General features: G+C 46.7%; 1 protein-coding gene and 1 long non-coding RNA gene across 5 annotated transcripts in view; one reads left to right on the top strand and one right to left on the bottom strand.

The window, feature by feature from the left end:
• LOC309646760 (cytochrome P450 11B1, mitochondrial-like) overlaps positions 1 to 11,656 on the bottom strand; it is a 37,025-nt gene extending 25,369 nt beyond the window's left edge. The window contains exons 1-2 of one of the 3 annotated variants that reach the window (XR_014255566.1): positions 10,909 to 11,656; positions 1,024 to 4,507 (exon numbers count right to left, since the gene is read on the bottom strand). Coding sequence is in view for 2 of the 3 variants with exons in the window: in XM_082433329.1 (XP_082289455.1) it covers positions 11,297 to 11,529 (233 nt within the window). In the remaining variant the exon portion in view is untranslated. Of the gene's footprint in view, positions 1 to 1,023; positions 4,508 to 10,908 lie in introns of those variants that run through there. The other 2 variants (XM_082433329.1, XM_082433330.1) reach the window with 2 other exon arrangements.
• On the top strand, positions 8,716 to 11,328 carry LOC309646762. 2 transcript variants are annotated; one of them, XR_014255568.1, is made up of 3 exons: positions 8,716 to 9,824; positions 10,243 to 10,380; positions 10,695 to 11,328. It is a non-coding gene; the product is annotated as an uncharacterized lncRNA (long non-coding RNA). The 2 variants fall into 2 exon arrangements; XR_014255567.1 differs by having other exon boundaries at positions 10,243 to 11,328.
• Positions 11,657 to 13,432: the final 1,776 nt, after the last annotated feature.

Genomic DNA, 13,432 nt, shown 5'->3' on the forward strand with positions numbered 1-13,432 from the left:
GCACTAATGTAAAACTAGAGTTTGGTTTTCTCTCTCTGTTAAAAAGATGACATTTTCTCAGTTTATTGGTCTGCTCTTAGTAAGAGATTGTAAAAGAACCCTCTTTACCTTGTGAGTAATCTGTAATCCGCCCAGAAAACAAAAATTCTGTGTTTTATCAGAATAATTTCCTGTGCTGGGTGTTGACCTTATCATGTTCTTGATTAAGAGAATGAAGTCTTCTCATTTTAAAAGAGCTAGAGTATTGTTGTTTTTTTTTTTTTTTTCCTTACAGTTGTGTTACCTCCTATATTTACTTTTAAAGTCTTGCATTGTCACTTTGGTTAAATAGGTAACTAAGTTTTGTTTCACAGACCTATGATCCTATTTAGTCAAGTGTTCAAACCTTTTGACATTTCTGGTAACGTTGCCTTCCCAAATCAAATCCTAAAGAAATCTTGAGAATCTCAAACAGACATTAAGATTTCCCAGAGGGGGACTTCCTTGGTGGCGCAGTGGATAAGATTCTGCACTCCCAATGCAGGGGGCCTGGGTTCAATCCTTGGTCAGGGAACTAGATTCCACATGCATGCTGCAAGTAAGAGTTCGCATGCCGCAACTAAGGAGCTGGCAAGCCACAACTAAGGAGCCTGCATGCTGCAACTAAGACCCGGTGCAACCAAATAAATAAATAAAATAAAAAATAAATTTAAAAACGATTTCCCAGAGGGTCCCTGGAAAATCAGAATGGGTTGATTCTTTCACCTTGTAAAAAGAGAGACATCAGAAATAATGAGATTTATTTGATATGTTGAGTTGCATGGGAAGCATTGCCAAATAAGAAGAGATGCTTAACCTTCCCTAGGTTATATTTGTATGGATAAAATGTTAGCAATATAAATAATTTAGAAATTGTCTGATATTCCTAGAAATTTGTCAGTTATCTATTACTTCCCTGTCCATCAAATGTTCCAGGACTTCTTTGTCTATTAGACAACTACGATATAATGTTATCAGTCATAATTCCAGTTATTATTTTTAACGTTTTATGCCACAAAAATAGCCATATTTCCTGTCAATTGTGTCAATTTTTTTAATGCACTCTCATCAGATCTTTAAGTCTTTTGTCTTCCATAGATAGTTTTTGTTTCACACTGATTCTTCCCTGAAAGCATTTGCAACCAGCTACAGGCCAAAGTGCCTTGTCCTCAGTAAAAGCAATGGTCTCAGAAAACCACGGAAAGGACTCTAACAGCTGCTCTGGGCACAATCGTCTGAAGGCATTGGTTACGTAACCTGGAGATGGTGCCACTGGACTGAGTGGGGCTTTCCAGAACTCTAGTGGAGAAGCAGGTGGGTTTATAAAACTTCTAAGCCAAGAGCAAACAGAACAAAAAATTATGACATGGGACTGAGTAGACAAACAAAAGATGATTATGCTTTTGTTTCTAGACATAAGGAACTCCTTTCTATATTCTCGTTATCTATGACTCGTAACAATTTAGTAGACTGTACTTTTTGTAAACAGAAATGAAACATTTATCTTTTTCTTCCTGCCTGGTCTTCCCAGAATTCAAAAACTCCTATTGGGTATTCTTCTCTTCAAGGCAATATAATTATTTACATAGGTTCAATAAGAATCTGTCTTCCTTGGGACTTCCCTGGCTGTCCAGTGGTTAAGACTCCATGCTTCCAGTGCAGAGGGCATGGGTTCAATCCCTGGTTGGAGAACTAAGATCCCACATGCTGTGCAGTGTGGCAAAAAAAAAAAAAAAAAAGAATCTGTCCTTGTAACAGGACATAATTGGAAACACTGATTACATAACCAAGTCAAGACATTTGACTGGAATGTCATATGGAATGATGTGCACAGAATTATATGTGACCAATTTTAAGGAAGTGAGGTTGACTTTATGGACCAGTGTTCACAAAGCCCTCTTGGGAAAACCTGCCTGGTACCCCGCTTACAGGGTTCCCAGCGTTACAGGTGAGAGGGAAGGTCACTTCCTGGGAGGCCCGGGAAACAGGGCATTTAGGGGGATCTCAAAGAGAGAGGAATTCACCCAGTTCTACAGGTACTGCAGGCAAAGTCTGGTGTCAAGTTCTTTGCTTGACTTCCTAGCCTCAAGAAGCTTTTAAAAGTTCAACCTGAGATTCCACGTGGAAAGTTCAAGCAAAGCAAACCTGCAAAAGGCCCATGTGGTCAATTACCATTCTTGCTGCACTTATATAAATAATCAGACCAAACCTAATGAGAGCAGACTTATTTTGTAAATGAGAATAATCTTACTTTGATTATCCTTGATCGAGAAGGGGAGTGACTGTGGAGAGAAATTTTATATTTCAATAGAAAACTATAGCACACCCCATGGGTTAACAGATTCTGGTCCTGATCAATGTCTTTGAGACTTTGTCACTTATCTGCTAACTGGATGGGACCCTGCCGGGTTTGTCAGACCCTACAAGAGTCTCGATTTTTCTAGTTTCCTTCAATATCTGACTACAGTTCTTCAAACAAACATTTCCAAATTTTCTCCCACTCTCATCACTGAGAACTAAAAGCCGACTGCCCAGATCCTTATTGAGACTCTAGATTGTCTCAGAGCTGGACTTTTCCCTCAAAATCTAAAGAAGCCCTGTGAAGGAGGCCAGACAACTCAACCTTAAAAGCTCATCACCACAGCCGGTCATGGATGGGCACTTTTCATCCTCAGCTCCCACTGTGCAGGCCTCTAGGAAGTGCACCAGAACTCCCACATCTTCTAGGTTCTGCTTCAGGAAAAAACCATGACTGTGGCAATTATACCAAAACCTCTCTGACGTCTATGCCATCACCAAAAACATTCAAACTGCAAACAAGTGAATCTGCCAGATTGCCACTGTCACGCTTATTCCACCATCTAAAGAGCCTTTGAGCCCGGCGTCTAGAAATCTTCTCTACTAAGTGTCCTCTGGAACACTGAGTTTATAGTCTGCTCAAACCATTAACCCTTCTTTTCTTATATTTTCATGGAGATCCTCCTCATGAAATACCTGATGGCTCATGCCATCCAGCAAATATTCTCTACTACCAAGTCTCAACATGCCAGTCTCAGCTGGTCCTTAACAAACAAAAGACGATCCAATGAGAAATGGATGTACACTGTGCAGAGGCAAGAAGAATGTCTCTTCTTTCCTTGAACAAGAGGAGGAACTCAGAAAGACTCCCGCCTTGACCAAATTCTAGACCAGGCCTCAACCTTGACCCCAGTCCTGTCTTTGGCCTTCCAAGTCCAGTTTTAGCAAAACATCATGCTAAGTCCATTTAGCAAGAACCCCCCTATCCTCAATATCTCTCTTAGTAATTTCCCATCCACTGACCCCCTCACTCAGCTCATTGGCTATAAATCCTCTGCTGTCTTGGCTATATTTGGAGTTGAGTTCAATCTCTTACCCCTACTGCAATAGTCTTAAAGAAAATCTTCCTTACCATTTTAACAAGGGTCAGAATCATTTTTCTTTAACACCATAATACAATATAGTATTACACTGGCACAGTTGTAAAATTATAACACAAATACTGATAGTCAAACGTATTAGGAAATTGAGTTAAAGGCTTCCTACCCCTTCCCCTCCTGCCTCCACCAAATATTGCTGTGTCCCTTATGTTCCCATGCGTGTGCCCCTGTTACCATAGGGTCCATGGTCAAAGATGGGGCGGCCGTGATATAGTAAAGAGCATATCTGGTCTCTGTCTCCAGTTCCGGGCACAGAGCTTCAAAACCTTGGGAATTTGCTGAGTGATAGGAGTGCCTTCTTATTCATAATGAACTGTTCTTTGTTTTGTTTTTTTTGGCTGTGTTGGGTCCTCGTTGCTGCGCGTGGACTTTCTGTAGTTGTGGTGAGCGGGGGCTACTCTTCGTTGTGGTGCACGGGCTTCTCATTGCAGTGGCTTCTCTTCTTGCGGAGCACAGGCTCTAGGCGTGCGGGCTTCAGTAGTTGTGGCACACGGGTTTCAGTAGTTGTGGCTCGCGGGCTCTAGAGCACAGGCTCAGTCGTTGTGACGCACGGGCTTAGTTGCCCCGCGGCATCTGGGATCTTCCCGAACCAGGGCTCAAACCCGTGTCCCCTGTATTGGCAGGCAGATTCTCAACTACTGCGCCACCAGGGAAGCCCCATAATGAACTCTTTTCAACCACACTTGAGTTTATGCTAATGTGATGACTTATGGTGGGCCCTTAGATAGCTTCCAGCAAGGGGCTGGACACCCCCAAAAGGCCAAGCACATGATTAAAGGGTCAGAACTTTTAACCTGACTCCTGACCTCTGGGGAGAGGAGAGGGACCGGAGACTGAGCTCAGTTGATGACAACAAGCTAATCAATCACGTCTGTGTAATGAAAGCTCAATAACATCTCTGGACAGTGAAGCTGGGAGACCTTCCTGGTTTTCGAACCCACTGATGTGCTGGGAGAGTGATGTGCCGGGACTCTCAACGTGAGAACCTTGTCCTATCCGTCTCCTCCTGTTGGCTGTTCCTCAGTTGTATCCTTTATGATAAAACAGTAGTCTAAGTACAGAGCTTTTAGTGAGTTCTTTGAGTTGTTCTACCAAATCATTAAAACTAAAATGGGGATGGAGGTCACGGGAAGTCCCAATTTGTAGCCAAGTAGGACAGATGTGCAGGTAGCCTGGGGACCCCACTTGCAGCTGGGGACCTTGCCCTTTAAGCTGTGGGATCTGTGTCAACTCCAGACAGTTAGTGCAGGAACTGACTTGGGTTGTGGGACCCACAGCTGGTGTCAGAGAACTGAGATGCAGTAGTAAATAGATTGAAGGTAAATGATGAGAAAAGATATACAATGCAAACTGTAAGCCTAAGAAAGCTGTTAATGCAATTAGACTCCCAAGCAAAGAGTATAACTAGAGATAAAGTCAGACTTTTCATAATGATAAGGTAGCAATTTATCAGGAAGACATAGCATGTATGCACTGACAACTAAAAAAAATGCACAACCTAAAAGCTGAGAATCATGTTTTATTTGGTGGACTTTCTGAGGACTTCAGGCCCAAAAGACAGCTTCACAGATAGCTCTGAAGTTCTGCTCCGAAGCGATCAGGGAGGGGCCAGGATATATAGTTTTTGCAACAAAGACCAGGTAGCATATAGTAAATAAATAAATAAAAAGCACCTGAATTTCTACTAGCCACATGTCATGTGCTCAGTACCACCTATCCAACTGACAACACAGAAATTCAAAGGATCATAAGAGATTACTATGAACAATTATAAGTCAATAAAATGGACAACCCAGAAGAAATGGACACATTCCTGTAAGTGTACAATCCCCCAAGACCGAGTCAGGAAGAAATAGAAAATGTACAATCCCCCAAGACTGAGTCAGGAAAAAATAGAAAATATGAACAGAACAATTACCAGTATTGAAATTGAATCAGTAATTTTAAAACTCCCAACAAACAAAAGTCCAAGACCAGATGGCTTCACAGGTGACTTTTATCAAACATTTAGGGAAGAGTTAACCGCTATCCTTCTCAAACTATTCCAAAACATTGCAGGGGAAAGAACACTTCTGAACTCATTCTACAAGGTTAGCATGACCCTGATACCAAAACCAGACAAAGATATCACATAAATAAGAAAATTATAGGCCAATATCACTGATGAACATAGATGCAAAAATCCGCAACAAAATATTAGCAAACTGAATCCAACAATACAATAAAAGGATCATACACCATGATCAAGTGGGACTTATCCGAGGGATGCAAGGATGGTTCAATATCCACAAATCAATCAATGTGATACAGCACATTAACAAACTGAAGAATAAAAACCATATAATCATCTCAATAGATGCAGAAAAAGCTTTGAAGAAATTCAACATCTGTTTATGATAAAAATAAACTCTCAACAATGTGGGTATAGAGGGAACATACCTCAACATAATAAAGGCCATATATGACAAGCTCACAGCTAATATCATACTCAACAGTGAAAAACTAAAAGCATTTCCTCTAAGATCAGGAATAAGACAGGGATGCCCATTCTTGACACTTGTATTCAACATAGCATTGGAAATCTTAGCCACAGCAATTAGGCAAGAAAAAGAAATTAAAAGAATCCAAATTGGAAAGGAAGAAGCAAAACTGTCACTGTTTGCAGATGACATGATACTACATATAGAAATTCCTAAAGACACCATCAAAAAACTACTAAAGCTCATCAATGAATTTCATAAAGTTGCAGGATACAAAATTAATATATAGAAATCTGTTACATTTCTATGCACTAACAATGACCTATCTGGAAGAGAAATTAAGAAAACAATCACATTTACATTCACATCAAAAAGAATAAAATACCTGGGAATAAATCTAACTAAGGAGGTAAAAGACCTGTACTTGGAAAACTATAAGATACTGATGAAAGAAATTGAAGATGACACAAACAGATAGAAAGATATTGTGCTCATGGATTGAAGAATTGATATCATTAAAATGAACATACTACCCAAGGCAATCTATTGATTCAATGCAATCTCTATCAAAACACCAATGGCCTTTTTCACAGAATTAGAACAAATAATTCTAAAATCAGTATGGAAACACAAAAGACCTTGAATAGCCAAAACAATCTTGAGAAAGAAAACAAAAATAACATTTCCTTACTTCAACCTATACTGCAAAGGTACAGCCATCAAAAGAGTATAGTACTGTCACAAAAACAGACAAATAGATCAGTGGAGCAGAACAGAGAGCCTAGAAATGAATCCATGCTTATATGGGTCATAATCTACAACAAAGGAGGCAAGAATATACAATGGGGAAAAGACAGCCTCTTCTATAAATGGGGTTGGGAAAACTGGACAGGTACATGCAAAAGAATCAAAATGGACTACTTCCTCACACCATATATAAAAATAAACTCAAAATTGATTAAAGTCTTAAATGTAAGACTTGAAACCATAAAACTTCTAGAAGAAAACATAGGCAGTACACTCTTTGACATCAGTCTTAGCAATATTACTTTGGATATGTCTCCTCAAATAAGGGAAACAGAAGCAAAAATAAAGGGGACTAAATCAAACTTAAAAGCTTTTGCACAGCAAAGGAAACCATCAGCAAAACAAAAAGGCCAACTACGGAATGGCAGAAGATATTTGCAAATGATATATCCAACAAGGGGTTAACATCCAAAATATACAAAGAACTCATACAACTAAACATCAAAAAACAAACATCCAGATTAAAACATGGGCAGAGAACCTGAATAGACATTTTCCCCAAGATATGTCTTGGGGCCAACAGACACATGAAAAGATACTCAACATCACTCATCAGGGAAATGTAAATCAAAACCACAATGAGATGTCACCTCACACCTGTCACAATGGCTATTATCAAAAAGACAACGAGTAACAAGTGTTACTTGTTGGGACGAATTGAGAGTAGCACTGACATAAATACACTACCATGTGTAAAATAGATAGCTAGTGGGAAGCTGCTGTATAGCACAGGGAGCTCAGCTCAGTGCTCTGTGATGACCTGAGGGGGGGATGGGGGGAGGGGGGCTCAAGAGGGAGGGGATATATGTATACATATAGCTGATTCACTTTGTTCTACAGCAGAAACTAACACAACATTGTAAAGCAATTATACTCCAATTTTTTTTAAATGACAAAAAAAAAAAAAAAAGAACTACCACATGATCCATTGATTCCACTCCTGGGTATTTATACAAAGAAAAGGAAAACAGTAATTAGAAAAGTAACATGTATCCCCAATGTTTATTGCAGCATTAATCACAGTAGTCAAGTTATGGAAGCAACCTAAGCACTCATCAATAGATGAGTGCATAAAGAAGATGTGGTATATACACAATGGAGTATTACTCAGCCATAAAAAAGAATGAAATCTTGCCATTTGTGACAAAATGGATGGACCTAGAGGGTATTTTGCTAAGTGAAGTAAGCCAGACAAAGACAAATGCTATATGATTTCACTTATATGTGGAATCTAAAAAACAAAACAAATGAACAAATATAACTAAACAGAAACAGAGTCACAGATACAGAGAACAGACAGGTGGTTGCCAGAAGGGAGGGGTTGAGGGGAGGAGAGAAATAGATGAGGGAGATTAAGAGGGCCAAACTTCCACTCATAAAATAACTAAGTCATGGGGATGGAATGTACACTGTGGGGAATAGGGTCAGTAATTATATAATTCCTTTGTATGGTGACAGATGGTAACTAGACTTACTGTGGTGATCATTTCGAAATGTATGGCAATATCAAATCACTACGTTGTATAATGGGAACTAACCTAGAGTTATAGGTCAATTATACTTCAAATACAAATTCATAGAAAAAGAGAAGAGGTTTGTGGTTACCAGAGGCGGGGTGAAGGGAGGAGGAATTGGATGGAGGTAGTCAAAATGTACAAACTTCCAGTTACAAGATAAAGAAGTACTAGGGATGTAATGTACAACATGATAAATAGAATGAGGGCTGCTGCAGGTTATCTATGAAACTTGTCAGGAGAGTGAATCCTGAGTTCTCATCACAAGGAAAAAATTTGTTTCTATTTCTGTTTTTCATCTATGTGCGATGATGGATGTCACTAAATGTACCGTGGTCATCATTTCATGATGTGTGTAAGTCACATCATCAGGCTGCACACCTTAAACTTATCCAGTGCCGAATGTCCAATGATGCCTCAATAGAACTGAAAGGAAAAAAATATCCTCCATTGTGAGTTTTTGCTCCAGTGTTTAACACCTGTCTCCCCGTCCTAATCTGAGCTCACACTCAAAACTAGCTGAAGCTCGATAACCAGGTCAGCCCCGGGACTTCGCTTCCTGCTTTTTCCTGCTTGCTTGGCTTGCTTTGGAGCAACCTAACCCTTGACCCCGGGAAAGGCTCTGCCCACAGATCCTTTCTCTCTCTGCTCCCCACTTGTTCTGTGGGGTACCTTGCTGGCTATGCTCCTCTGTGGCCCCCGCGCACACCGTAGCCCCCTCTCTGGGACCTGCAGTATAATACACTTCTTCCTTCCAAGTCTTTGCCTTGCGCATCCAACATTTCTAATAGGACAGCAGCAGGATGGACAGGCAGGATCTGCCCCAGAGAGATCTCTGGAAATGGAGCCTGTGGGGACAGCAGGGCTTTGGGGGCATAGCTAATTCAGGAGATGGGTGGACAAACACTGCCCCCCCACACTGCAGGGAGCAGCCCCCGGCGGCATCCTCACAGGTCCGTTTTATCCCACAGGAAGGACAGGATCCTCCTGGTCCAAATCCTTCATCAGGCGGCCACCAACAGCAGGCACTTTGCCGGCCGAGCTGCCAGGAAGGGGCTTGCTGGGAAGACAGTAAGTGCCCGGGGAAGCTGAGGACAAGGAATACCCAGGAGGGGGCTCCCCCGCAGCTGTGTGGGGAATGCACAGAGGACTGGAGGTGGCCTGTGGGACTGGGGGCTGGGGGCCCGGAGAAGGAAGGGGGCCGGGAGACGGATGATTCTGAAAGGTCTCAGTTTTGCAGTTCTGAGGAAGGGGGAGCCGCCCAGCTTCCTTCCTCCTGGGATTTACCCAAAGCGAGGGCTTCTGAGGAAGAAAGAGGTTGGATGTCTGCCAATCACTCCTTCCCACCAGGGCCCAGGTGACACCCGTCCTGCTGGTCTGGGACTCAAGATCCTGGATGAGGTCTGACAGGTGGATGCAGGTGGAGGCAGGTGAGCCCAGCCCCGCATTCCTATGGGTGGGGCACAAGGGTTCTGGGGGATATAACAGTGGGCCACCAGGGAAGTGGCTCCAGATGCTGGCTTGCTGAAAGGAGTCTGAAGCTAGTGGTGAGTTGACACAGGAGGGAGGTGTGCTGGGGGGGTCAGCCAGGGAGGGGAGGCAGGAGCCTAAACCTGGGGCACCCCAAAGGGGCCCACGGAATCGTGCCGTTTCCAGGCGTCATGAAAGGCCCCCATCTCGTCCTTTTGGTCCTCCTGCTGTGCTCGGAGCTCTGTGAGTGCCATGACACCCGAGGGACCTGGCCCAAGGGCATGGGTGGCAAGGCCCTGTGAGAAGCTGTGCTTGTGCGCATGTGAGGGGTCTGCCTTCCAGAACCTGAGAGTGTGGAAAGGGGCCACAGTTCCTTCAGAGGGGCCCAGAGGCAGCCGTCCAGAGGCCATGCTCCCACACAGCTGTGGTCCTGTTGTGTGGGAGTCTGAACCCAGCCTTCCCGCCCTCTGAGCTTGGGCCTGTGTCCCTGCCCAGCCCCAGCCCTGAGCCTGTGGTGCTACACCTGTTATGGTATCAGCAATGTCGGCAATCTCAGCCAGTGCCAGCCCACCCAATGCAACTGGAGTCCTGCTGTTTGCTTTAGGGGCGACCTGACCACAGCCATAGGCAGTGGTGAGTTCCCAGCACCAAGAGCGTGGGGATGGGTTGAGGGGGGCTCTGGGAATGGCAGGGGGCCAACATCAGTGTCACCTGGGGCACAGCCCTGCCCCTCACCGGCCTGCCTCAGTGTCCCCATCTGTACAGAGAGGGGCTAGCTCCCAGAAGCCTCCTGGAGGGGGCGGGGCTGGGGTGTGCCTGGTGGAACAGGACAGCCTCCCGGCAGAGGAATGGAGGGCCCAGCGGGTCTGGGGAGAGGGTGAGGAGGGACGACCCCAGGAGGGTCGGAGGGGGTCTTCCACCCCAGACGGCTCCTTCCGTGCCCGCAGGGAAGGTGGAGTCATATTGCGCGGACTGTGCCGTTTCCTGCGAGATAGCTTCCACAGCCACGCCGGTGCTGGCGGCGCCGATAACCCCTAAGTCTGAAGCGCGGGGCGGGACCTGCTGTGCAAAGGACCTGTGTGATGGAGTGGCCCCGGCGGGGCGCAGCCTCTGGGCCCTGGCCGGGGGCGGGGGGGCGCTCCTGCTCAGCCCGGGCCCTACCTTCCTCTGGGCCCTGCTGTGACGACCCCTGCGGCGAGGTCGCCTGCAGCGAGGACGCAGATGGGGAGGGGCATCGTTCGCGATCGCGGCTCCGCGGGGGCGGCACGGCGGTCCCAGCGCAGCACGCCGGCGCAGACGTGTGCGCTCAGACCCGCGCGTGCTCAGCAAACACAGGCTGTGCCGGGACTCGTGCCCGGCGCAGGGGCCCCACCCGCCCGGCCAGCCCAGCCCCAGGCGCCCAGCGCCCTGCTGTGCCAGCAAGCCTGACGTGTTTTGCAAACACAGTCAATTAACCACTGACTCAAGATGCAGAAACCGCGGGGCGCTGGCTGGACTGGGGCCTGTAGGAGACCGAAGGCCACAGCCCGTCCGGCGGGGTCCGACTCACAGCGAAAATAAACGCTTTCCACATCCTCCTGATCTTTGCGTGCTGTTCAGCCCCATCGGGGAGAGGGTGGGGTCCCCTGTGACCCCCCCCCCCCCGAAGGGAGACTTTGCTTCAAGCCCGTTTTCCCTGGGCCGGGCGAGCTCCGATGGCCGGGGGCTGGGAATTGGGGCGCCTGTCCCGGAGGGGCCAGCTCTGCACAGCGGTGGGGGTCCCCGCTCTTCCCCGTGAAACATTTCCTCCTCCGCGCGCCCGTGCGCGTCCGCGCCAAGCAGAGTGGGAGCGGACCAAACTCCTCCCGCCTTCTTCACTCCCTGAGCTGAAAACAAGGGAGACTCAGCCTCAAGCCCTGAACATGGCGCGGCCACCCCAGACTTGAGGGGGGTGGGGCGGGGGCCTCTCCCCACTGGGATGGGCCTGGTGGCGGGACTGGGCAGGGCCTCTGAGGCCTGGAAATCCAGAAGCCTCTCCCTCAGCAGCCTGCCTTCCCGCATCTCCCCAGCCTCAACAGGGCAGCCGGCTTCGAGTGGGCGGTGACACCACACAGGCACACAGTGGGGCGGTCCGGGGGTGGGCGTGTACGGGGTAGGAGCTGCTTCTCGGGAAGAGGGGTCTGAAGACCCCATGCATACCTTGCTGGCCTCCAGCGGGCCTGCACAGGTACCCTCCCCCCCAGCCTGGTGGGCCAGTCTCCCTCCTCCTGACCTCGCAGTCCCGTCCCCCTGGGTGACCCCGGGCAAGGGCTGTCCCCTCTGGCCTGCGGGGGAACCAGGGGCCTCGAATGTAAGGGTGTTGGAGGAGGGGCCTTGGGGGGTGGCAATGTGGGCAGACCCATCTGTGTAGGGAGTGCCTGGGGCGTGGCAGGTGAGGAGACCCCAGGAGAGCCCCTGGTGGCCCCTGAGGAGAGGCAGCGGAGCCTGAGGGACGTCCCAGGCAGGGTACTCCTTCTCGACAAGGAGCTTCCAGTCATCCCCTGACACTTTTAAGAACGATGTTTCAAAAAACTCTCCCATTGTCCAGGTCGTGGGTCCCGAGAAACCCAGGAACGGCCCTTGCCAAGAAATGCACCTGTGAGAAAGCCAGGCCTCAGAGGGTCCAGAGCCCAGCCAGAGCCCCACCCCATGAGGACCCAGGGCCACCGAGACACTCCCCTGCCACCCAGATCAGTCACGTCTAAGACAACGGCAACGTCTGCAGACACAGAGGGTTAGGCCCGGAGACCTTCTGGTCACGGGTACCCTGTTGGCTGGGCACTTTGGTTTATGGAAATACAATATAGTCCCCCACATTTGTGATTCTTCATTAATTGTTACAGAGGAAATCTTCGTCAGCATTTTAGCCATACTTAATGAAAACGTCGGTAAACATCTATGATACAATCTGTGGGAATTAAAACCTTGAGCTCGCCATTTGCCCTTGCTCTGGAGACAGAAAGCAGTCTGGCAAATGCTCCTGACCCCAAAGATGAGTTCTTAAAATAGTTTTCAAAAGGGGCAAGTAGTTTTTCCAAAATATCAAGAGTTCGTTTCAGTGATTCAGAAGAGCATAGTGATAGGGATAGAGAAGGATAATCAGGGTCAGCTCGAAAATCCCGCCAGGGGATGGTAAATAGAGAGGCAATTTTAGGTGGCTTTGGGAGACCGCAGTCAGTTCGTGACCACTTGAGAAAGTAATGAGGAAATCCTGAAACAATGTGGGCTTGCTTGACTCATAAGGCAGAGCAAGTCGCTTCGCATCAAAGCCAGAAAGGCCTGCCAAACAACAAAACCAAGCTAACTTGCTTACCAAAAAAGCCATGCAATGGAAGTGCAAGTCATGCCTCAAGGCAATAAAACAATAGTGGGAAAATAAGTCATACATCCTGCCCAGTGATATCAACAAGTTAGTGACCCCTAGGACATGCTCTCTGCACACACAAACACAGTAATTTAGGGAAAGGTGACATTTCAAAATGAAACACCCTCATTATACTGAGACCTGAAATAATTTTTCCATGGTGCCATGAAAGTCCCGGATGCACCGTATAGGGTCAAAAACTCCCCTGCTCGACATGTAGGAGGAGTTGACGTTGGAAGACTCGAAGAACGAGGAAGAAGGTGGTCTTCTCCCCCTCCCCTCTTTTCCCTTGATTAGAAAAAT

The sequence above is a fragment of the Balaenoptera physalus genome (genome assembly GCF_965194825.1).
Source record: "Balaenoptera physalus genome assembly, chromosome: 17".
In the NCBI taxonomy this organism is placed as follows: domain Eukaryota; kingdom Metazoa; phylum Chordata; class Mammalia; order Artiodactyla; family Balaenopteridae; genus Balaenoptera; species Balaenoptera physalus.